The 23,714-nt window shown below is 43.8% G+C and overlaps 1 protein-coding gene across 1 annotated transcript; it reads right to left on the bottom strand.

Annotated features, from left to right (window-relative positions):
• Positions 1-281: 281 nt before the first annotated feature.
• On the bottom strand, positions 282-7,875 carry LOC306769297 (uncharacterized protein; the record flags this gene model as incomplete). Its single annotated transcript, XM_079257863.1, has 6 exons — positions 7,791-7,875; positions 4,347-4,388; positions 3,985-4,257; positions 2,014-2,262; positions 568-708; positions 282-397 (listed from the first exon to the last, which is right to left on the bottom strand). Exons 1-6 carry the CDS (start codon positions 7,819-7,821, stop codon positions 282-284), a joined length of 852 nt encoding a protein of 283 aa, XP_079113989.1. The 5' UTR covers positions 7,822-7,875.
• Positions 7,876-23,714: the final 15,839 nt, after the last annotated feature.

Genomic DNA, 23,714 nt, shown 5'->3' with positions numbered 1-23,714 from the left:
GGGAGAGAGAAGACCTGCAAAAGAAGAGGAATTTCCATGGTGAAAAAAAAAAAAAATTCAATAAAAATGAATTAAATATTCTGTCGTGCACTGAAGAAACAAACAAGTCTGCAAGTAAAGTAATATTTATTATGTCAAGCAAATAAGTAAACCTTTCATCAAATAGCTCTTTTTCTAAAAAGTTGGGAGCAGATTAAAGTGCAGCTTCACTGGAACCCCCCCCCCCCACACACACACACACACACACACACACACACACACACACACACACACTCTTCTGTTCAGAAGAAATGCTGTGTGGTGACAGCAGCAGCAGCAGTATTATAATACTCGTTCTGCTGTTCCTCCTGGCTCTCTGCGTGGATTTCCATCTCGAAGGAGGCAAAATGTCTCTTTTCTGTGGATGAAGTTAAAAAAGTTTCATATCAATAAAATTTTCTCAGTTTTAGGCGCTTCTATGTAAAACTGTTGCGATTTGCCTCAAAAATGTAAAAAGTAACGCAGCTTTGCTGTTCAGCATGCTGGCAGACGTTGCAGGGTTCAGGGAGAAAGCTTTACAACACCAACCTGCCTTCTTGCAGCAGAGTAGAGAAGCGAGCAGAGCGGTGGAGACGCAGTACGGGCTGATAACCACCAGGTGGCGGAGCAGTCGGAGCAGAGTGAGACTGGACGGGGTGGGAAGGGATGGGACGGAAATCAGAGGGGTAGCTGTGGAAGAGAGAAAAATGATAAAATGTTTAAACAGTTTACAGATGGTGGGTTTTATTTCAGACAGAACAATTCAAGACGTGGAAGAAGTCAGACGTCATTCATGTCTGATTTCCCCTCGTGGGATAAAAAAGTCTGATTCATTTCATTCCACTGATCGGATCCATGCAGATCACCGAGCTGATTGGTCGGTGGAGTTTACTCCTGAAGTATGAACTGAAGTATGACGGAATATTTGAATCAGTTTTACACTGTTTTATTCATATTTACTGATTTGCATGATTGTATTAATCAGTTTCTCTTCATACATGTGTGATGTGTGTGTGTGTGTGTGTGTGTCACAGTGGAAGGTGGAAATTCCTGAGGAGATACATCGGACTGGAAATGCTGAGCGTGTTCAGTTCAGCAGGTTTCACTCTGATTGCCTGAACGCAGGACAGTTTTAAGACTCAGTAAAATGTAAGAGGATTGTCAGGGTCCTGGCGGATGCTGTTCAGCTGGGGGGGGGGGGCGTCACTGTTCGGGTCGGTCTAAGCCCAGCTGGCCTGCTCTTCAGTGTTATGAGTGGCCCAAGCCTCTCTGTCTCCAACTGCTCCATGGTGCCCACCCACCCTGCTGGGTCTGTTCCACTCTCCCCTTCAGGCCCTTCCCCCCGGCCCCATCACCGTCTCTTCCTCCTCACAGATCCCGGTCTTCAGCGTTGCTACAACTGCGCTCTAAGTTGGTTATTTTCTGTTCAAATTAAACAATTTGTGCCCCACCATTGTTTGTGTTTTCTATTTGAGACTTTGAGAAGACGAACTTCTCAAACTGGAACGTATCTGAAAAAAAATGTGGCTTCAGTTTCCTGTTGAAATACTCATTTCTCTAGATTCATAGATCTACCAAGTCCCAGTGCGCAAAGGCTCATGGGAAATCCATATTCAGCCAGAATCCGACCTTTAACCATTGCAAGCCTTAAATTTGAGGTTCTTTACCATTTGTGTTGCGTTTATATTTAAATAAAGTTGTTTGAAACTTAAAGTAGGCACGACGAGGAGAGTCCAGGAGCACTCATCCATCTGCCACCAATAAACGGTAAATGGTACCAAATGGACTTAGTACTTTAAACCCAACACACTCTCGTTCACACAAAGTGTGTTGAGTTCGTTTGGGGGCGTTGAGGCATCGTGTCGAAAACAAAAGATAAAATCTTACAGGAAGTAACTGTTCATACAGAAACACGTAAACTTTTCACACATGTGACTGATAAGGGATCAGTGTAAAAACATCTCTAAATGGAATCATTTAGCGTGAACACAATACCTGTAACAGACAGAAAGCAGGATGGACACATCTTTGTATAATCAGAACACCAGCAGAAGCCTTCATCAGACTGCTGGACGTCAGCGATGGTGAATTCTCCTGCAGGTGTCGCTGTCAGAGGCTTGTTATGTTTACCATACTTGAAAAGGTAAACCGGGTTGGTAGAACCATTCCGGCTCCTGCAGCGCAGTGTGACTTGACCTCCCAACATGACAGGAAGTGCAGGGACGTCCACGATAAAAGGACAATCTGAAAAACACAAAGGGTCACAACCAGAAGAAGATTCTGATGGTAGAAATCTTTGGTGTTTGATCAGAATATTTATTGTTTTGAGTGATGCTGGCGACACTGTGTCAATAAAAATAAATATGCTAAACTCTTGACAGTAAGGAAGATGATCATTTGAAGCATGTTTACATTCACATAACTGCTCTAAATCTACAGTTACTAGAGATCTGCAGCTCCTAGAGATCTGCAGCTCCTAGAGGTCTGCAGTTCCTAGAGGTCTGCAGCTCCTAGAGATCTGCAGCTCCTAGAGGTCTGCAGCTCCTAGAGGTCTGCAGCTCCTAGAGGTCTGCAAACCCTAGAGGTCTGCAGCTCCTAGAGGTCTGCAGCTCCTAGAGGTCTGCAGCTCCTAGAGGTCTGCAGCTCCTAGAGGTCTGCAGCTCCTAGAGGTCGGCAGCTCCTAGAGATCTGCAGCTCCTAGAGGTCTGCAGCTCCTAGAGGTCTGCAGCTCCTAGAGGTCGGCAGCTCCTAGAGATCTGCAGCTCCTAGAGGTCTGCAGCTCCTAGAGGTCTGCAGCTCCTAGAGATCTGCAGCTCCTAGAGGTCTGCAGCTCCTAGAGATCTGCAGCTCCTAGAGGTCTGCAGCTCCTAGAGGTCTGCAAATCCTAGAGGTCTGCAGCTCCTAGAGGTCTGCAGCTCCTAGAGGTCTGCAGCTGCTAGAGGTCTCCAGCTCCTAGAGGTCTGCAGTTCCTAGAGGTCTGCAGTTCCTAGAGGTCTGCAGCTGATAGAGGTCTGCAGTTCCTAGAGGTCTGCAGTTCCCAGAGGTCTCCAGCTCCTAGAGGTCTGCAGTTCCTAGAGGTCTGCAGTTCCTAGAGGTCTGCAGCTGATAGAGGTCTGCAGTTCCTAGAGGTCTGCAGTTCCCAGAGGTCTGCAGCTCCTAGAGGTCTGCAGTTCCTAGAGGTCTGCAGCTCCTAGAGGTCTGCAGTTCCTAGAGGTCTGCAGCTCCTAGAGGTCTGCAGTTCCTAGAGGTCTGCAGCTGCTAGAGGTCTGCAGCTCCTAGAGGTCTGCAGCTCCTAGAGGTCTGCAGTTCCTAGAGGTCTGCAGCTTCTAGAGGTCGGCAGCTCCTAGAGGTCTGCAGCTCCTAGAGGTCTGCAGCTCCTAGAGGTCTGCAGTTCCTAGAGGTCTGCAGTTCCTAGAAGTCGGCAGCTCCTAGAGGTCTGCAGCTGCGAGAGGTCTGCAGTTCCTAGAGGTCTGCAGCTTCTAGAGGTCGGCAGCTCCTAGAGGTCGGCAGCTCCTAGAAGTCGGCAGCTCCTAGAGGTCTGCAGCTGCTAGAGGTCTGCAATTCCTAGAGGTCTGCAGTTCCTAGAGGTCTGCAGCTTCTAGAGGTCGGCAGCTCCTAGAGGTCTGCAGCTGCTAGAGATCTGCATCTGATCTGATCTGATTTTCCTGAGTCATAAGTTCTTGACCCTACTAACTTTAAGTTTGACATCAGGAATCCGACATCTTCATCAGCTTTAAGTTTCTTCACATTTTCCTTCATAAGGTTCATCATTAAAGCTGGATGATGGTGACCAGGTACCAGGAGTTCAGCATTCCTCCTTCTTTAACTGCTAAAGTTAGTCGTTCATTTCATTTACTGTCTCATCTGCTTGTGTTTGCTGATCCACTGTGGAACATTTCCCGCCTTTAAAGCTTAAAGAACATCTCCGACATCATCTGCTGAAGGAGCGAAGACCACTTCCTCTACCTGAAACGATGATTGTGGCGTTGTTGCTCTTCTGGCCACTCAAATCTTCACACCAGTAAATTCCCTGGTCTTCAGAAGAGAGACTTGTGACGGTGTAGGTGGAACCGCTGCACCCTCTGAAGCTGTTATCCACTCCGCAGGTCTCCGTTTTATCGGTGAACGTCCTCCTCAGAGTCTGTCCGGCAGCAGAGCTGCTCTCCTCTGCCTCACAACTCAGCCGGATGGATTCTCCTGTGAAAAACTGCAGACGGTTCGGACTGACATTCAGAGAAACTGGGAGGAAAACAGAAGAGATGGAGGGAGAATATTAAAAAAGCATAATCCAATACCATTCCTGAGCAAATTTTGAAGTATTCCTTTACCTGCTGCAGCTGCCTGAGCCCAGGGAAGCAGCACTACCAGACCTGCAGGACAACGTGGGAGCTTTTATCACTGCGATATTTCATACATAAAACCTTTAAAATGCTACAACTGTCACATTACTGTTCATTTTCTAAATATAATAAACATGATTAGTTTCTGCTTTTGTCGCTCGAGTCAGGAAGGAAGACGTCGCAGCTCTGTGGCTTTGCACTTCCTGTTCCAAAGTGCACTCGCTTCCAGAGAAGCTCAAAAAGAAGAAGGAAATTCAGCTCTAATGAGTAAGATAAGGACAAGTCAGAAATGTGGAGGAAAGAGGCAGCTGTTGTCCCGCGATATCTGCAGGACTCAGAGAAAAGAGAAGTTCAATGCTGCAATCTGAAGTCAAAGCTGCAGTTTCCTTTCTGTAGATTTCATCTGAATTAAACGTAAATCAGAAACTCTTCTACTTCCAAGTGACTCGGCTTGCGAGACATCCTTACCTCATGGCCGAAATCATTCTGTTCTTAAACCTTTTAATTGCTAAAATAAAAAAGGTAAATATATCAACTGTCATGGGACACATTCATTCATTTATTCTCTGAACCGCTTGATCCGATCCAAGGTCGCGGGGGAGTTGGAGCCTATCCCAGCAACCTGCGGCCAAGCTGGTGGGATACACCCTGGACAGGTCCCAGTCCATCGCAGGGCCACATAGAGACAAACAACCCCTCACACTTACTCTAAGGACAATTAAGAACAGGGATCATCAACCCAGGTCCTCGAGGGCAGGTGTCTTGCAGGTTTTCCAAGTGTCCCAGCTGCAGAAGACCCGATTCAAATCAATGTGTATTTAGCAGACATGAGCAGACCTTGTCTTAGTCTGGAGTTTTCCAGCAGGGTCACATAGGACACCTGCAGGACACCTGCAAGACACCTGCAGGACACCTGCAGGACACCTGCAAGACACCTGCAGGACACCTGCAGGACACCAGCAAGACACCTGCAGGACACCTGCAGGACACCTGCAGGACACCTGCAAGACACCTGCAGGACACCAGCAAGACACCTGCAGGACACCTGCAGGACACCTGCAAGACACCTGCAGGACACCTGCAGGACACCTGCAAGACACCTGCAGGACACCAGCAAGACACCTGCAAGACACCTGCAGGACACCTGCAGGACACCAGCAAGACACCTGCAAGACACCTGCAGGACACCTGCAGGACACCAGCAAGACACCTGCAGGACACCTGCAGGACACCTGCAAGACACCTGCAGGACACCCGCAGGACACCTGCAAGACACCTGCAGGACACCCGCAGGACACCAGCAAGACACCTGCAGGACACCCGCAGGACACCTGCAAGACACCTGCAGGACACCTGCAGGACACCTGCAGGACACCTGCAGGACACCTGCAAGACACCTGCAAGACACCTGCAGGACACCTGCAAGACACCTGCAGGACACCTGCAGGACACCAGCAAGACACCTGCAGGACACCTGCAAGACACCTGCAAGACACCTGCAGGACACCTGCAGGACACCTGCAAGACACCTGCAGGACACCAGCAAGACACCTGCAGGACACCTGCAGGACACCTGCAAGACACCTGCAGGACACCTGTAGGACACCTGCAAGACACCTGCAGGACACCAGCAAGACACCTGCAGGACACCTGCAGGACACCCGCAAGACACCCGCAGGACACCCGCAAGACACCCGCAGGACACCAGCAAGACACCTGCAGGACACCTGCAGGACACCTGCAGGACACCTGCAAGACACCTGCAGGACACCCGTAGGACACCTGCAAGACACCCGCAGGACACCAGCAAGACACCCGCAAGACACCCGCAGGACACCCGCAAGACACCCGCAGGACACCCGCAAGACACCCGCAGGACACCCGCAAGACACCCGCAGGACACCCGCAAGACACCCGCAGGACACCCGCAGGACACCTGCAGGACACCCGCAAGACACCCGCAGGACACCCGCAGGACACCAGCAAGACACCCGCAGGACACCCGCAGGACACCAGCAAGACACCCGCAGGACACCTGCAGGACACCTGCAAGACACCCGCAGGACACCTGCAGGACACCTGCAAGACACCCGCAGGACACCTGCAGGACACCAGCAAGACACCCGCAGGACACCTGCAGGACACCTGCAGGACACCTGCAGGACACCCTCGAGGACCAGGATTGGTCACCCCTGATTTAGAGTAACCGCTTCACCTAACCTGCATGTCTTTGGACGGAGTACCTGGAGAGACCCCATGAATACACGGGAAGAACACACCCAGAAAGACTAGAAAGATTTAGTATTGTCCCCCCCCCCCCCTCATGTGTCAAAATGGCCTGATCAGCCAGTATATATGTGTCCCTTGTGTGTCAGTTAGGTAGGTCAGTTAGTGTTTGAGTTCCTTATGTTAATACCTAGGTTGGCGTTTGTTTTCTTTGACCTCTTTTATGGGCCCAAAGTTTTTGCACTGAAAGATTTATTTTGTTATTTTTGTTAAATAAATGTAGACATTATATTTTTCTAAAAACATTCCTCTGGTTTTTCGGCTCGGTCCCTCACACAGGCATTAAAATAAACATGACATTAGAGAACAAAATTGGGTGAATAATTATTTCCATGACTACGTATTACTAAATGTATGACTAAATACGGGGAGGCGCTCATGATGGGATGTCCAGCCGGCTTTTTCCGTGTCCTGAATAATTCCTGATTTAGGATCTTTTGTAGTCTCAAATTTTACCTTAACTTGTCAAAAACGGTTGATTTGTGTTTTTAAACTCTGTTGTGTTCAACATTTCCTTCCATTTGTGCATTTATTTAGTTTCTTATTGTTTAATATTTCAACCAAAGTATTTTATCACACAAATCTTGAAAAAAAGGAGCAATAGATTCAACAAAACACAAGAAGAAAGAACTTGAACAAAGCAGCGTTAATGTGCTCAGTGCTTTAAACTGCAGCCAGCCTCACCGATCTCTAGGTATGTAATTCCACAAGTATTTAGTTTTCAGTTACTGTTTCATATTTTGACCATTAACTATTGTTGCCGTATTAATTACTCTCATCATAACCTAAAAACTTTTTTTTTGTTAATAAAAAAAGGAATACTGAGACTTTTTCCTGGCTCCATTTCTTCGTGCAATCTTAAATATTACTCTAGTTCATTTTCCAAAGAGCTTAATAATTCAGGGCCGCGGGGAGCGACTACATACCGTACTATTACTCTGGTATGTAGTTTCATTAGAAATATATGTCCAAAAAATAGATTTCAGTATTTTCATGACTAAATTCTGATGGATCGGTGGAAAACGTTTGTTCTTTTCTGATCCTTGTTTCTCTCTGCACATTTCAACATGGCTGAAAGCATTTGTTTCACTGTTTATGCTGGAGCTGTGGTAACTGACTGGATGGAGGTGAGGAGGATGGACTTACCGAAGAACGGAGGAGCAGATGGAGTTGTCATTCTGTCAGGATGGACAGACCTTTTCTGTTCTTTTCCTTGAACGTGACAGGTGCCTACATCGCAGCTTGTTGCGACATACTGGTGGCAAACCACAGCTCTCACATTGCTACAGAGGACGAAAATAGACTGACTGGTTTTTTTAAGGTCACAACGCAGATGCAATCCCACTTTCTCGTCACGCTGACTCACTTCACAGGAAGAAACTTTCTCACTTCAGCTTCTTAAAGATTATTTTGACCTGCAAGCATGCATAAAGCTGCTTTCTGCCGTCCTATTTATGTTGTTTGTCAAGCACAAGGACTGACAGAAAGCATCATGGGTAATGGAATTGCTCCCAATTATCATTAAAACGTTTTGAGGTCATTTTTCTGATGTGTTGATTTTGAGTTTGAGTTTTACAGAAACACTTTTTTTCCACATTTACGGCGTGGTATACATGAACAGAGGAGGAGACTGAAACTTTTGTTACAATTTAGAAGAAAATAAAACCTCCAACTTAAATTGGAACAGTGAAAAACTAAGGAATTAGAGAGGAAAATGAGAGAATGGCATCAAAAAGCTGTGAAAAATCATCCACAGAAAGCGGAAATCACTGAAACAACACGACCTGGTTACCTGGCATCAGCTGCAATTTTTATCAAGTCTTCTGTGTGAAACATCTGCAAATCGCAGCTTTGGTTTGTTGCTTTTATTTTGCAAGAGCTGTAATGGAGACACAGCGACTGATGGAGGTTGTCAACAGGAAACATTGAGGGAATGTCATCATTTCAACAACATGCAGTTAAAATGTAAATTTTAATGAGACTGTCACATTTTCATGCATTATTTAACAGCTAAGGACTATCTGAGTACTTTTCCACTTTATCTGTAATACTGGAGATTTTACTAAAGTATCCTATCAGAGTAAGTAAAGTTTATTTATAAAGCCTGTTTTACACAAAGAAATCCCAAAGCAGTGCATGAAATGAGCACAACAAAACACCAAAATTATTGAAGAAAATAACAAATAAAAAAAACAACCAAAAGCTTATCTGAATAAAATGATCTTCACATGGATAGACGGGGACAAATCATCACACGGTCTGGGGGCTACAGCCTGAAAACCCTGGTCTCCTCAGGTCTTTAGGAGGCTCTAGTCTGAAGACCAAAGGTCGCGCCCTCAGGAATATGTGTCCCACAGAGTTCTGATCGCAGGACAATTTCCCACAGCTAAAGGAACAGGACGGCAGACAGGTGTCAGAGGGAAAATATAAAACCTTAACCTCCGTTAGCTGGCTAAAGTGTTGAGGTCAACGCCAACTGGACTGGAAGCCAAAGGAGACTTGATAAGACCAGAGTGAGGTGGGCCGTTTTGGGTGTACCTGTGAAAAGTTTGGCAGGATTCTGTCCAAACAGAAGTCGCCGTGTTGAAACAGAAAAACAGAAAAGCAACAACCAATGGAAGATGCATCATTTCAAGATCTGATGCAGACAACATTCTCCGGGTTTTAGAGATCGTTCTCGATGTTAAAAACTATTTTATCATGGGGAGTGTGATGGTGCATGAGGCCTGCCTGCCCTCTGCCCCCCGGGGCATCTCACACCGGGCATGTTGGGAAGGAGAGAGGAGGGTGAGTGTGAGCAAATTGATGAAGTTTCAAATGGAAGGTGAGGTGTGTGTGTGTGTGTGTGTTTGGAGGTTGGGATAAAGGGAGGAATCAGGTGAGTGGGTGGGCAATGGAATATGGATGAGGACAGCTGGGGTATGGAAGGGGTATGTCAGGGGGGCACTATGTGAAAGGTGTGTGTATGATGGAGTGTGCTTATGTATAAGGAGTATGAGGCCGGATGAAAGGGGGGCTAGGGGGTGTGTATGTGTGCAGAGTGAAGTATGTGAAGGGGTGTGTGTGTGAGTGTGTAGAGGTGGAGGGATGGGGTGGGAGGTGTGGGACTGTATAGGAAGCAGTGTATAAGGGGAGCTAGGGTGGAGTGTGTGTAAAGCACACAGCCTGGTACCCCAGCACACCTTTTTACTTCCATGTTTTCCTAAAGTAAAAAGCTGAAAGTTTTAAGTGGTCGGTACTCATTTTTTTCCTTTCAATCAACATAAATATGAACCACATGTGCAAAAATGTGGTTTTGGAAAGTTTCCATGTAATGCATGTTTGTGAAATATGTGACTCACTTGTGAGTTGCGTGTAGATTATATATAGTTCAAATGAGATATATGTGTCAGCCTTTTAGGATTTATACATGATTAGACTACTTTAGTTTTGAGACCTCTCAACCTGATCTGATCTGGACAAGTTTCATGAACCCATAACCATCAGGGTTCTGCGCTGAGGCTGTTTTATGTATATTTTATCATAGAGTCTTGTACAATCTGTTAAACATTTCATATTTCCATACTGCCGGTCCGTTAGTAGCGAGGAGATATGGTATCAGCGCAGTGCTATAGTATCAAGAAATAGACTAACTGTATCTGTTTATCATCCACAAAGGCTGTGAGAGACCTCTCTTCTGGAACCTTAAAACACACAAAAAAAAACACGTCTTTGCATAAGACTGTGTCATATTCTTCGCAACTAACCTGCTGGTTAGGAGTTAAGGTTGAACTTTTTGTTTTTGTTGTTGTTTATTATTTTGGGACTACATCTTGGGGCATTAAAGTTCCATCTGTTGCAAAGAGGACTGTTGTGAATGAGACTGTGAAATACATTTGACCAACCTGAAACCTGGTCTAATAGAATCTTGCAAGCCGTGAAAACTATGTTGGAAACCATCTCTGATGCCACTAGACATAATGCCAACACATTACTGCTTTCAACCTTTATATTATGTTAAGGGTCAATTTGACCCATTTCAGTTTTTGTGATGAACAAACTCCTGGTTAACCTTTCTTTTTCTTCATGAAAATTTGTGACTTTCCTCATCTGGGTTCATCAACTTTTGAGTGAAATATGGAGACTTTTATGTGTAGTCGAACATCTATGCAGTGTTTGTATACGAAGATGATGTTGGGGGTCATTTTGACCCAGACACTTCAGTGTGGGTAAGTTGTTGATTAGAGTAAAACAAAAAATGTCTCTTAAATGTACTTAATTTTGATTGCTTCTTTTTGTTTTTAATGCTTTAGAATAGACATTCATACACAGACACTCAGGTGTGTCTTGGGGATAAACTTTCTCGCCCCTGTACTGTAAGTCTGTGGAATGAAGAACTTTCCAGCAACAATGTCTCTGGAGACATTGGACATAAAATCTTGAGCCATCTGATTTGACAACCGTGACACCAAATCGAATTGACATGAAAGAGACAAGCTAGCTGCAATCTGATGTATGGGATAAATGGGTCGAAATTCTACCTTTGTTGTACAGTCTTGGTTTGCACGTTACTGTCAATGAACACCTTATTACATTCAGGCGAAACAAGCCTGCCAAGTATGGTTTAAAAATATGGATAGCCTTTAATTCAAAATCTAGCTATGCATAAAATATGTAAGTGTACACTGGAAAGCCACCTGGAGGTGCATAACATCACATGTGACAACTTCCTTACATCCTACTGCCTTGGAGATGAACTTCTAAAGAGAAAACTTTATGTTTGTTACAGTCAGAAAAAATAAGCCAGGACTTGTAAGAATTACATCTGCAGAACACACACAGTTACTGTCTGTCCATCATCTGGAGGACATTGGAAATATTCAAACTGAGAACATCAGAGAAAATGGGGAAAGTTAAAAATGTTTGTGAAGAAGGAAAAACAAAGATAGTTCTTAAATATGGCGTTGTAGTGAAAAGATTGTCTTAAATGTCTCTTTTCTAAATGTTTACATAACCTGAAAAAGTTTTTCTTGGTTTAACTAGATTCTTTTAATGTTGTGAGTAGATTTAAAGTGTGGGTCAAAATGACCCACAACATAATCAATGTGATTTTTTTCAACATAATACAAGGATTAACTTTTTTTCCCATTATTTACCTGTACATAAAGTCGGCATAAGTACAAAGCTGCTTATAGTGTCAGTTAAACCCTCCATCGTGCCCCTGTAGTTGGACCTACTGGTACATATTATCGTTTGTCCAAATTTGTCCCATTTTAGTTGCCGTAGGACCTCTCATCTCTAATATAGAAAAATTATGGCAGGAAATCAGTTACTGATGCTCAGTTCAGGAAATTTACAGTTAAATTCTTAAAAGATTCACAGTCCTGTCCAAAAGCTATGAGCAAAGCCTAAGTTACCACAGGAATAGTCCTCCAAGCTTTTCTTTGGACGTTTTTGCCTTTTGGCACATTCTCTGTCCACATGCTCCCACACAGCTTCAGTAACGTTGAGGTTCTGGAGAGGATCTATCCCCCTATCAGGCCTGTATCCACTGACTCCAGTCCTCTTCTTCACAGTGTTTTATCTATGCTTCAACAATCCTCAGTAAATGTTTCAGAGCGCAGGCAGTGTATTTCTTTCTGTTTTTTTGGAGAACACTGACTACACAGCTTCACTTGGAAGTGTTGGACTTGATGAAATAACCCCAGAATCTGGAGTTCACTGTGACTCCCTGAAGGAACAGCAGGTCTTTGTTCTGTGTGAACCAGGTCAGATGTGATGGCAATACAGCCAGGTGTGGTGACAATGTCAAGGCCCCCATGAATCTAGTCACCACTGTCCAATAAAAGCCACGTTTCCATGGAAACCATGTGTGAAGAGGCTCTGACAAATAGTAGACGGATCAGCTTAAGGTGGAGTGCAATATTTTTTCTGAAGGTCTGGCATTGAACCAAAGAATCTGATAGAGGAAGAGGGAAACAGGGCTGGGTGTCTGTGTGTGCTCAAGATAATGGCAGCAGAGCAAAGTGTGACACTACCCGCTCTATCTTTGGCATCTGCAAAAGTTTGGCTGCTTGTGAAACCTGTTAGGAGACTTTTTTTTACTTCCTTTTAGAACTCGTGTTGTCTTTGGCTTCTCAATATTTCTTTCTGTTTGTGGTTCTAGTGCCTAATTTGAGCAGTAAGAGGACAGGAAAAGGTTCCAGTGGACTTCATCTACGACCTGTAGCCTCAGGACATGGGCCTGGCTGTCATACCAGGTGAGTTAAACAAAACACTCCATGTTGTTTATTTTATGTTGTGTAGCTGTGGGATCAGTTATAAGAAGTGACGGGAATAATAATCAGTTTCACCTAATTTCCTACTGCAAGACACCACTTAGTTTACTTCTGTAAACATCACAAATCATCATATATCATGTTTATTATAATGGAGAAAGGAAGTGACAGCGCAATAATGTCCGTTTTTCTGTTTTTAAATGGACATTCATTCTTCAGATCCAGTACTTTTCTGATAAATAGATATCAGATTTTTGCAAGGCTTTCTAAAGACACTTTTATGTCTGAACATATGGACACAGCCCGTGCAGGAAAACCCACAGCCAAACATTAGCTGCACCCACGTTAGCCCTAGAACTGTACAAAATCTGAACATTATTTCTCTAAAAACTGGAAAACCTCTTAAATATGATTAAAAGATTTTTTATGCTTTCATGAGGTAGCTTTTCAGCTGTTCTAGGAATATATTGCAAAAGTGTAATGGAAACACTTTTCTCATATTTACAGCACAGTATGTATGGACAGAGGAGGAGATGGAAACTTTTTTACAAATATTTTGAGAAACATACAATAGCAACCATGTGAAATGCAGAGATGCGAGATAGTGCCTGTGTGCGGCTACGCCTCTGCTCGACTGCTACTATGCAGATTGTTTGCTGTTTTTATTGTCGTTTATGCTGTCATATCGGCCCTAGTGCTTTGTGGCTGTGTACACACTGGACCTATGATCGCAGCCCTCTTTTCAACATTAAGGAGTCAATGGAGTGTCTTTTCAATGACTGGGGCAGCTAGAAACAAGCCTTCCCACCACCGTTAGTGTGTGCACTACACCACTCTGGAGTACCTGCTGATTTCCCGTCTCTCAGGTAATCCAAAGAAGACATCGAGAAGAAGAGGCTGCAGGTCTGGCATCCGGGTTAAGATCAAACAAGCCGTGTGGATGGCCAGTGGCTACTATTGTCCGAACCGGAGCTACAGGTGCCTGTGCCCGGTCCCTCTCCAGCTGGGTGTGTGTCCCACTTCCCCACCACTGCCTCTCTATGATCCGGAGCAGCAGTATGGAACTGAGTCACTGGGATCATCAACGACCCCTTTGCCTACACGAAGGGATGACCACCTGACATGCCGGTACAGCTGGGGGTCACGTGACTGCGAAAGGTGTTGACAACCACTGCAGTGTTTATTGCCCCTCTGGCCCTCCTGGTATTTTCTCAAATGATTTTAATAATCTTTTATCATCTTTGATTGAACTGGACAAACTTCTAACTGTTGGGAATCTTAACCTACACATTGATGATGACTCTTCTAGCGCAGCAGTGGAACTTTAATCAATGACTGACTCTTATCATTTTAAAGCATGAGAAAACACAGTTCTCGCTTGGCCTACGTGTTGAAAATATTCATGTTTAGGATGTCCATCTGAGTAATTATCACTTTTTTTATCCTCATGTTCCCCTCGAGCCTAAGCATGCTTCTATGAGAGAAGAGAGGAGGATCATTACAGAAAGCACAGCTGAGAGATTCTTTGCCTTCTTTGAGCCCTGTGTTCTTAAGCATTGTGCTGATATTGAGAACTTTGGGGACTGTTTAAATTCTCATTGTAGATCAAGTTTCTGCGATAAAATCTAATAATGTCACCTGGAGACTATTATGACCCTGGATTGACAAAGATATTCAGAATATGAGAAAGCATCCAATGTTGAAAAACTGAGCATCTATGGAAATCCACAAAGCTAGATGTTTATAGAATACACCTCAGGGAATTAATCTAATGACTGAATGAAACCATTAAGGATGCAAGACCCAAATATTTCTCTTAGCTGATAGCATCTAACAAGAGAAACCCTAAAGTGCTTTTTGACATCACAAATTCTATTGTGGGCCCTCCCTCATCAGCTGTCCCTGTGTCTTGGGATACTGAGAGTAATGAATATTTGGACTTTTTCATGAATAAGATCAAGGACATAAAAGCTCAAATCCCTCCACCTTTCTTGTGTAATCCAGCCCATGTTGAACCTTCATGTCAAAGTTGGTTCTCTTTTAATCATGTCATTTGAAGACATCTCAGCTACAATAAAACCCTTAGGTTCTGTGGATGTACTTCCGTTTAAGCTTTTTCTCAATGCATTTGACACAATTAGGCCTTGGGTGACTAACTTGGACACATCAGGTCTTGAGAATTTCAGGCCGATTTCCAAACTGCCCTTCCTTTCTAAAACGTTGGAAAAGGTGGCAGCAAAGCAAATGACTTCATTTTTAGAGTCACATAACAAGTATGACATGTGTTAGTCAGGGTTTTGTAAATCTCACTGTACAGCACAGGTGTCAATCTCCAGTCCCTGAGGACCGGTATCCTGCATGTTTTTGGTGCTTCCATGCTCCAAGATACCTGACCAAAATTAATAAATAGGTTGACAAGAACCTGCTGGATCCATTTGATTTCAATCAGCTGTGTTGGTGGAGGGAAATAACAAAAGCCTGAAGGGTGCCGACCCTCGAGGACTGGAGTTTGACACCCCTCCTCTGCAGAACCCACACTATAGAAAGTGTCTAGTGACATTATGATGTCTGCCAATTCAGGGAGGAACACAATATTGGTTCTGCTGGCTCTGTCTTCAATATTTTACACCGTCAACCACCAGATCTTAATTAAAAGACTGCAGGACCTGTTTGGGATGTCTGGTCCAGTTTTACAGTAGTTTACCTCATTCCTAGTGGGTAGAAGCTGTAGTGTTTCTGCTAACCATGTACTGTCTAAGCCTGGCAGATTGTTGTGTGGTGTGCCCCAAGGCTCCATTTTGGGACCACCTCTGTTCTTATTGTACATCCCTTCTCTTGGTCAGATTATTTCTTCGTGTGAGGAGGTTTCCAATCACTTATTTGCTGATGACCTCCAATTGCACTGTTCCATTTAAAGCATCTGAAACTCAAAAATGGAGCTCTTTACTTCACGCTCTTTCAAAAGTAAAGCAGTGGTTAAGTGTTAACAGCCTCTGACTTAACTCTAAGATCAAGACACTTATCATTGCTCCAGACAGTTAAATTCCCAACATTAAGCAATATTTAGGCAACCTGAAGTCTTCAACTAGGTCTAAGCTGAGAAATCTTGGGGTAATATTCAATGAGGCCTTGTAAGTAGAGCATCATTCAAGACAGTTGGTTAACAATAGCTTTTTTCAACTGCGTAATATTGCAAAGCAGAGACCAATGATGTCTAAGCAAGAGCTCAAAATGATTATCAAAGCATTTATGTCCTTGCAGTTATACTGCTGCAACAGCCAATGAAAATGTCTCAACATGAAAGCATTGCCTCGTCATCAGACTCAGGAACGAGGCTTTTGACTACAACCAGCAGGAAAGCCCACATCACACCCGTGTTGAAGTCTCTTCACTGGCTTCCGGTTGAATATCATATTCATTGCAAAATCTTTCAGAGCTCTACATCGACAGGCCCCTAGTTACACTGAGGACTTAATTAAGCCCTACAGTCCAGCTCAAATCCGAGGTCATCTGGGAAACACCTGTTGATGGTCCCATGAACCCACTTTAAAACCCGGGGAGACCGATCTTTTAAGGCTGTCGCTCCCTATCTTTGGAATGAAATTCCCCAGGATCTGCGCTCTCTGGATTCAGTATATGCTTTTAAAAACCACTTAAAAACAATTTAGTTCAGGTAAGCATTTTAGCTCCAAATAGACTCGGTGATGCTGTTCCATATTTATACTGTTGTGTTTTTCCAAACATTTTATATTTTCATTGTTGTGAAGCATTTTGTAACCGTGTGTCTATGAAAAGTGCTATACAAATAAAGTTAATCTTATCTCATCTCATCTCATCTCATCTCATCTTATCTTACATTGAATTCGAAAAACAAATGAGAGTTAAGGGCTAAAAAACATGGAAAATCCTCCACAACAAGTGGAAAATCTTGAAATTAGGCTACCTGGTTTGTTGGAAACACAGGCGGTCCCCAGGCTGTGCTTCCTTTGACCTATTTGCTGCTGAGCCTTGAAAGTTTTTGATTTTGAGAAAACTGGTTCTGAATCTGCAAGGGGACATACAGGAATCAAACAAGACATGAGAACAGTGGCAGATTATTCAGTTAATTTCTGGGGATGGGGTGACCCTGGTGAGCTCAGCAGCCCTGTCAGCTCCCCAAATCATAAACCTCTGCTCCAAGCTTGCCTCCTCTCAAATGGCCCCTAAACCTTTGCTATTTTCATTGACTCTAGGACTGCCTGTATCATTGATAAAGAGGTGGTCCGTCAGCTGGGGCTTGCGCAGGTTTCTTTGCATCACCCAGTTCCTGCTAAAGCCTTAGATGGAAACATTTTTGGCACCATGTGGACCTCTCCAGTTCCTCAGGTTCTTTCTGGTAATCATCATAAAACAGTACGGTTCCAAATCCTGAGTTCTTCATGCCTCCCACTCAATCTGGGATATCAGTGGGTCTGTCTTCACTTCACTGTCTACACTCATATAAACTGGGCCACTGGGGCCGTGTTGGAGTCTAGTCTTTCCTGTCACTAAAGGTGCTTTCAGCAAGCTTCAGCTCCACTTCATTCCTCCTGCTCCAGCTCTTCACCTGATGTCACTGGCATACCTTCAAAGTACCATGATTTCAGACAGGTCTTCAATAAAGCCAGTGCCATATATTTGCCCCCACACCACACCTATTACTATGCCATAGATCTCCTGGCTGGAACATTGACCCAAAAGGGGCCCCTGCATTCTTTGTTTGAACTTGAGCAAAAGGCCATGGAGACTTATAGCAATGACTCCCAAGCATCAGGCATCAATTGTCCTTCCTTATCCCATGCTGGAGCAGGCTTTTTGTTTGTTGAGATGAAGGACAAGACTGTGAGACCATGCACAGACTACCAAGAACCCAATGAAATCGCTATAAATAAATGATACTCACTGCCAAAGAGATTGCCCAGTTGGTTCTATATTCCATCTATACAGCATCCCTGTTAATGTGGTATCAGACTGCGGTCCCAAGTTTTCTTCTGTGCTCTGAAGGGAGTTTGGAAACATGTTGGGTGCCACCACCAGTTTGTCCTCTGGATTCCACCCCAGACTAATGGACAGTCAGCATATCAACCAAGATCTGGAAACTGCTTAGCGATGCATGGCCTGGTGTTCACATCAACTGTGGGTTAAATGTGCTAACTCCTTTGCCAGCTCCACCGCATGCTTCTCGCCATTTTAGTGTGCATATGTTCTATCAACCCCCTCTTTTCCCAGTTCAGGACATGAAACTTTCCTGTCCATCAGTCCAAACCTTCATCTGTTACTGTCATAGGACATGACTCCAGGCTCTTCATTCTCCTTCGGGCTGTGGATCACTACGCTGCCACTGCCAACCACCACTGGTGAACTGCAAGGGTTTACCCTACCTTCCATGTCTCTAGGATTGGGCTGGTACAAAGCACTCCATTGGTTCCTATGACTCCTCCTCCTCCTCCTCCTTGAATGGTTGATGGTTTAGGGTTTCCGGGTATGCTGTGCGCCATCTGCTGTGCTTTCATCGGTGAGGCAGGGGCCTCCAGTACCTTGTTGACTAGGAAGGTTACCATCCTGAAGAGAGGTCCTGGGTTCCTTCTTGCCATATTGTGGATCCTGACCTTGTGGCCAACTTTCATTAGCTGCAGCTCGACCAATTGGCAGATGGCTCTCCCAGTCAGGGAACCTGTGGCTCTACCCACTTGTCCAAACAGTTATGGCTGGTTCTTTGGAAGAGTGGTCTGTTGTCAGCTGGTCCCTCCTCCTGCAAAATACCAGCTAAATAAAGACTGCGTTTACTTGCCAGAATCATTTGTACTGTTATTAGCTCCACTTCCCACCCATTTCAAAGTGGTTTTTTTTCCACACCCTGGACAGTGTGCATGTGCTTTAAACTCAGGTTGTACTGCCTCCATTTTCCAAATGGTAAACTATTAAATTCAACACCAACAAAGTAATTAAGGTTTTACACCGAACAGCACACATTCTGAAGCAAACGGTTGTGCACATAATTAGCACACATGGTTCCCTTTCTTCACACTCTTTTACCATGTTTTTGTTTTTTCAGGTCAATCTGACTGATTTGCAAAGCAGCACAGAAAAAGAATCACTCATTTCACTTTTTTACTATTTCCATCTGACCAGTATGTCACGGTGGCAGTGGAGATGTGGTGTGGACCCAAATGCAGAGATGAGGGAAAACAGGATGCAGGTCGAAGATAGATTTATTCCAGACAAGATGAGGTCAGAACTAACTAAATGAACCAACAACCACAAACTGAAACAGAGGGGTATAAATACACTGGAAAACCAAAGAAACAGGTGAAACAAATCTAGTAAATGAACCCAGGTAAACTACAACAGAAAATCCATGAAGCTAAACAAGAACCAAGAAAACTAAACAGGAAAAACTACAAAATAAAACAGGAAACCAGAAACTAAGGCACCGAATGAAACCACATCGTGACACAGTAGGTCTCAGATCAGAGAAAAGGTATGCCTACTTTTCATTTTGCAGTTATTCAAACTTAAAATTTCTGAAAAAAATGTAAACATTGTTGAACATTTTGATTTGACAGAGTGCAGTGAAGTCAGCGGTGGGAATCATTTTGCTTCTCATTCATGCAGCCTCTGCAGGTAAATGTGTTTTCCATATTTCTATGTAAAATAATACATGGAAAGTTGAATTTAATCTTTTTATTTTAACTTATATATTTGTGGAACTGATGATTTTTTTTAATTACTTCATGTTGTTATGGAGGCATCCTTGCGTAATTTCTGGAGCTTCTCACATAAGGTCTTGCATTCGACCTAGAGAAAAATCTGACCGAGTACCAAAATTGGCATAACAATGATCATGTGCTCTAACATTTTCCTCCATATTTTCACAGTGGCTGTGGCTAATACAACTACTCCAACGCACACATGGACGACGGGTATGCAAATAATTCTGAGTCTTTTTGCAAACAGACATGGACAAAATTATTGGCACCCCTTTGTCAATGACAGAAAATGATCACTGAATTAACTTGACACTGTCAAAAGCAGTTGATTCTGTCCAAGTCTGCATGTTATTTATCTGTTCTTGTTCCTATTTGTGCATGTTTTGTTTTTGGACAATTAAAGGAGCAAATGTAAAAGAAAAAGGCATGAATAGATAGAAATAGCAGTAATAGTTATATTTGCTGCAATGGACTGGCAACTTCACCGGGGTGTACCTTTCTCTTGCCCCATGACTGCTTTCCGCAACCCTGAACTGGACTAAGTAGTTAAGAAAATGAATGGATGGTTATATTTGTTTGTGATGGACTGGCGACCTGTCCAGGGTGTACCCTGCCTTCCACCTTGGGGGAAGTAAGATGGCGCCTGTGTCCGGCTTTGCGTCTGCTGCCTCTCTGCTCTGCCATTTATTGGCATTGATTGCACGGCATTTAGCTGTATCAGGCCTGTCAACTAAAAACTGTGTCTCGGCTGTCATCCGCTATGATCGCCATGCGTTGTTTTGCATTAAAGAACACTTGAGGAATGTGTGCGTTACCTGGGATAGGTATGAGAAGTTTTTCCCTCCACCTTTTGAATGTGCCACGTCATCTTCCGAGTACCTGCTTGTAGCAAAGCGCCGTGGCAGGAGAAGGAAATGAGGATCATGGGCTGGGGTAAAATCCAGAAGGAGGAAGCAGAGGGGCCACCCATCCCGGTCCGTGGGGGTCCGGATCTGTCATCGGTCAGCGCTGCTTACGGCATGTCCCTGTCCTGGGTTTAGCCCGGGAGTCAGCACGCACGCCGCCGGCGCTTGGATCCTCGCTCCTTCTGCAGTCGGATTGCACTTTTCCAGCTTGTGCGTCCCGGATTCATGCTCCTCTAGAGCGCGTTTTGCGGGCTGTCACTGTGGAGAACTCTGCCCATTCTACACGGATGTACCATGCCGGCCCGCGCGCATCTCCAGCGGAGCGCGCTAAACCAGTTCGCTTTGCTCTTTTAAATTCGCGCTCTATAGCGAACAAGGCGTACTTTCTAAGTGACTTATTTTCAAATGAGCAACTTGATTTCATGGCCCTGACGGAGACCTGGCAGAGAGAACAGGAATATATCCATTTGAATGAGCTGTGCCCTCCGAACTGCTCTGTGTTTGGGACCCCGCGCATTGCACGGCGTGGAGGCGGACTTGCGCTCCTGTACAAGGACTATTTTCCGTGCAGAGAAGTGAAGCTGGATCCATTCAACTCATTCGAGCTTCAAATGACTAAGGTTGGAAACACTGACTCTTTTTATTGTGTTTTAATTTACCGACCTCCTGGTCCTGCACGTGAGTTTTTAAATGATTTTTCTGAACTCTTATCCTTGATCATTAAACTTGATAGAGTATTGATTCTTGGAGATTTTAATTTCCATGTAAATGACTCATCTTGTTCTGTAGCATCTGAGTTTTTAGCACTTACCGACTCATTCCTTTTAAAGCAACATGTGTCCGGCTCAAGACATAAAAATGGAAATACGTTAGATTTAGTCTTCTCCTTTGGCCTGGAGGTTGACTGCCTAAATGTGGTCAATGTTCTTGTGTCTGATCATTGTTGTGTGTATTTTAACTTGTCTTTAAAAGTGGAAACTTGCACTCAAATGTGGTGTATCAAAAGCGCTTTATAAATGAAATTGTTGTTGCAAACTTTTCTGAATTATTTCAGCCCTGTTTTGAGGGGGTTGGTAAGGATGCAGACGCTTTTGTAAATGCCTTCAATGACCACTGTGAGACAGTGCTGAATGTGGTAGCACCTGTAAAGCTCAAAATGAATTCTCTCAAAACATCTCAGCCATGGCTGAATGATGAAATTTCTTTATTTAGGAGAACTTGTCGTAAGGTGGAACGTCTGTGGAAATCCACAAAATTAGAGGTACACAGATTGCACCTACAAGAGCTGATTGTGTCCCTTAATGAAATGATAAAACAGGCGAGATCTACTTATTTTGTTAATCTTGTGAATTCAAATAAGAGAAGCCCCAAGGTTGTCTTTGATACAATCCATAAAATTGTTTCGCCTTCCTCCCCATCAGTGCCTGTTTACAGTATTGATGATTGTAACAAATTTTTGAGGCACTTTGTCAATAAAGTGGAGGACATCAGGACAAATGTGAATCCTCCTGATGTCACCACTACTTGTGTCTCTTCTTCTGTCTGTTCTTGGTCTGTGTTATCTAATGTGACACATGTAGACATTTTGGCATTGCTGGGGAAAATGAAACCTTCTTCTTGTCCTTTTGATGTCATTCCAACATCTTTGTTTTATAAGGTAACTGACCTTATTGTCCCACATGTTGTTAAGTGTCCTTAAGTGGCTGTCCTCTTATTTGACTGATAGGACATTCTCTGTGTGTTTGAATAACTTTATGTCTGAAGCTACTCCTTTGCTGTATGGTGTTCCTCAGGGGTCGGTTTTAGGCCCAATTTTGTTTCTGTTGTACATCACCCCTCTGAAGAAAATCATCAGCCTTTTTAAAAATGTGTCCTATCATCTTTATGCTGATGATATCCAATTGTACTTTTCATTCAAGGAATCAGAGTTGCATACACTTTCAGAGTTAATGGATTGTCTGTCAAGTGTAAAGATGTGGCTGACGGAAAATGGTCTTCAGCTAAATCCTCAAAAGACTGAAACGTTAATCATTGCCCCAGAGCAGAAAATTCCTTTAATTGCTGGCCATCTTGGTTCTCTTGCTTCATCAGTTCAGCCAAGCATAAGAAATCTTGGAGTTTGGTTTGATCAATCGTTGTCCCTTGACAGCCATTCCAGACTCTTGGTAAAAAACTGTTTTTATCATTTGAGAAACATCGCAAAGCTGAGGCCAATTTTATCAAGGTCTGATGTTGAATTGGTGATTCATGCTTTTATTTCGTCACGCTTGGACTATTGTAATTCCCTTTTTACTTGTTTTAACAAATCTGCTTTAAATCGTCTTCAGTTGGTTCTAAATGCTGCTACGAGGCTTTTAACAGGATCTTGTAGGCGCGCACACATTACTCCAATTTTACACTCTTTGCACTGGCTCCCCATTAAATTCCGAATTGATTTTAAAAATTTGGTCTTGACGTTCAGAGCTTTGCACGGCCAGGCCCCCTCGTACATCTCTGAGTTGCTGCAACCCTACAGCTCCAGTCGGTCCCTTCGGTCCTCGGGCCAAAACCTCCTCATGGTCCCAAAGACCCGTTTTAAAACCAGAGGTGATTTGTCCTTTCAGGCAGTTGCTCCAAAACTGTGGAATGCCCTGCCTTTTTCTCTCCGTGAGGTTGAAACTGTAGATTCTTTCAAAAAGCAGCTGAAGACGTATTTATTTAGACAAGCTTTTAGTTGACTGTCTTCTGATACAGATTTTTCAAATGTACATTTGTTTATTTTGTGTTGTTGCTGTTCCCCTTTGCACTCTGTGAAGCACTTTGTGATTTTATTTCTGTGAAAGGTGCTATATAAATAAAATTTCTTCTTCTTCTTCTTCTTCACCTGAGAATAGCTGAGATAGACTCTACCTGCTGTGTGGAAGATGTGAAGAACCATTTGTTATGTTCAGCAACACACTTGATTCAAACAAATGGGCCTTTAACAAACTTTTCCTGAATTTAACAAGCTGCAGAGATTAATGTTGTTTCAATCAGGTGTGTTGCAGTTGGGAAACATTTGATGTAGTACATACTCCTCAAAGATTTGATTAGGAGATCCCAGCAGTCAAAGATGTGTGACATGTATGTGCAGTGATTTCTATTCTATGCCACAGTCATTTAGCAAACACTTTTCCAAAGTGACTTACACCACGTGCAAGA

Source organism: Telmatherina bonti, assembly GCF_933228915.1.
Source record: "Telmatherina bonti genome assembly, chromosome: 18".
NCBI lineage: Eukaryota > Metazoa > Chordata > Actinopteri > Atheriniformes > Telmatherinidae > Telmatherina > Telmatherina bonti.
The sequence above is the reverse complement of the archived record's forward strand: the minus strand, read 5'-3'. Positions and strand labels throughout refer to the sequence as shown.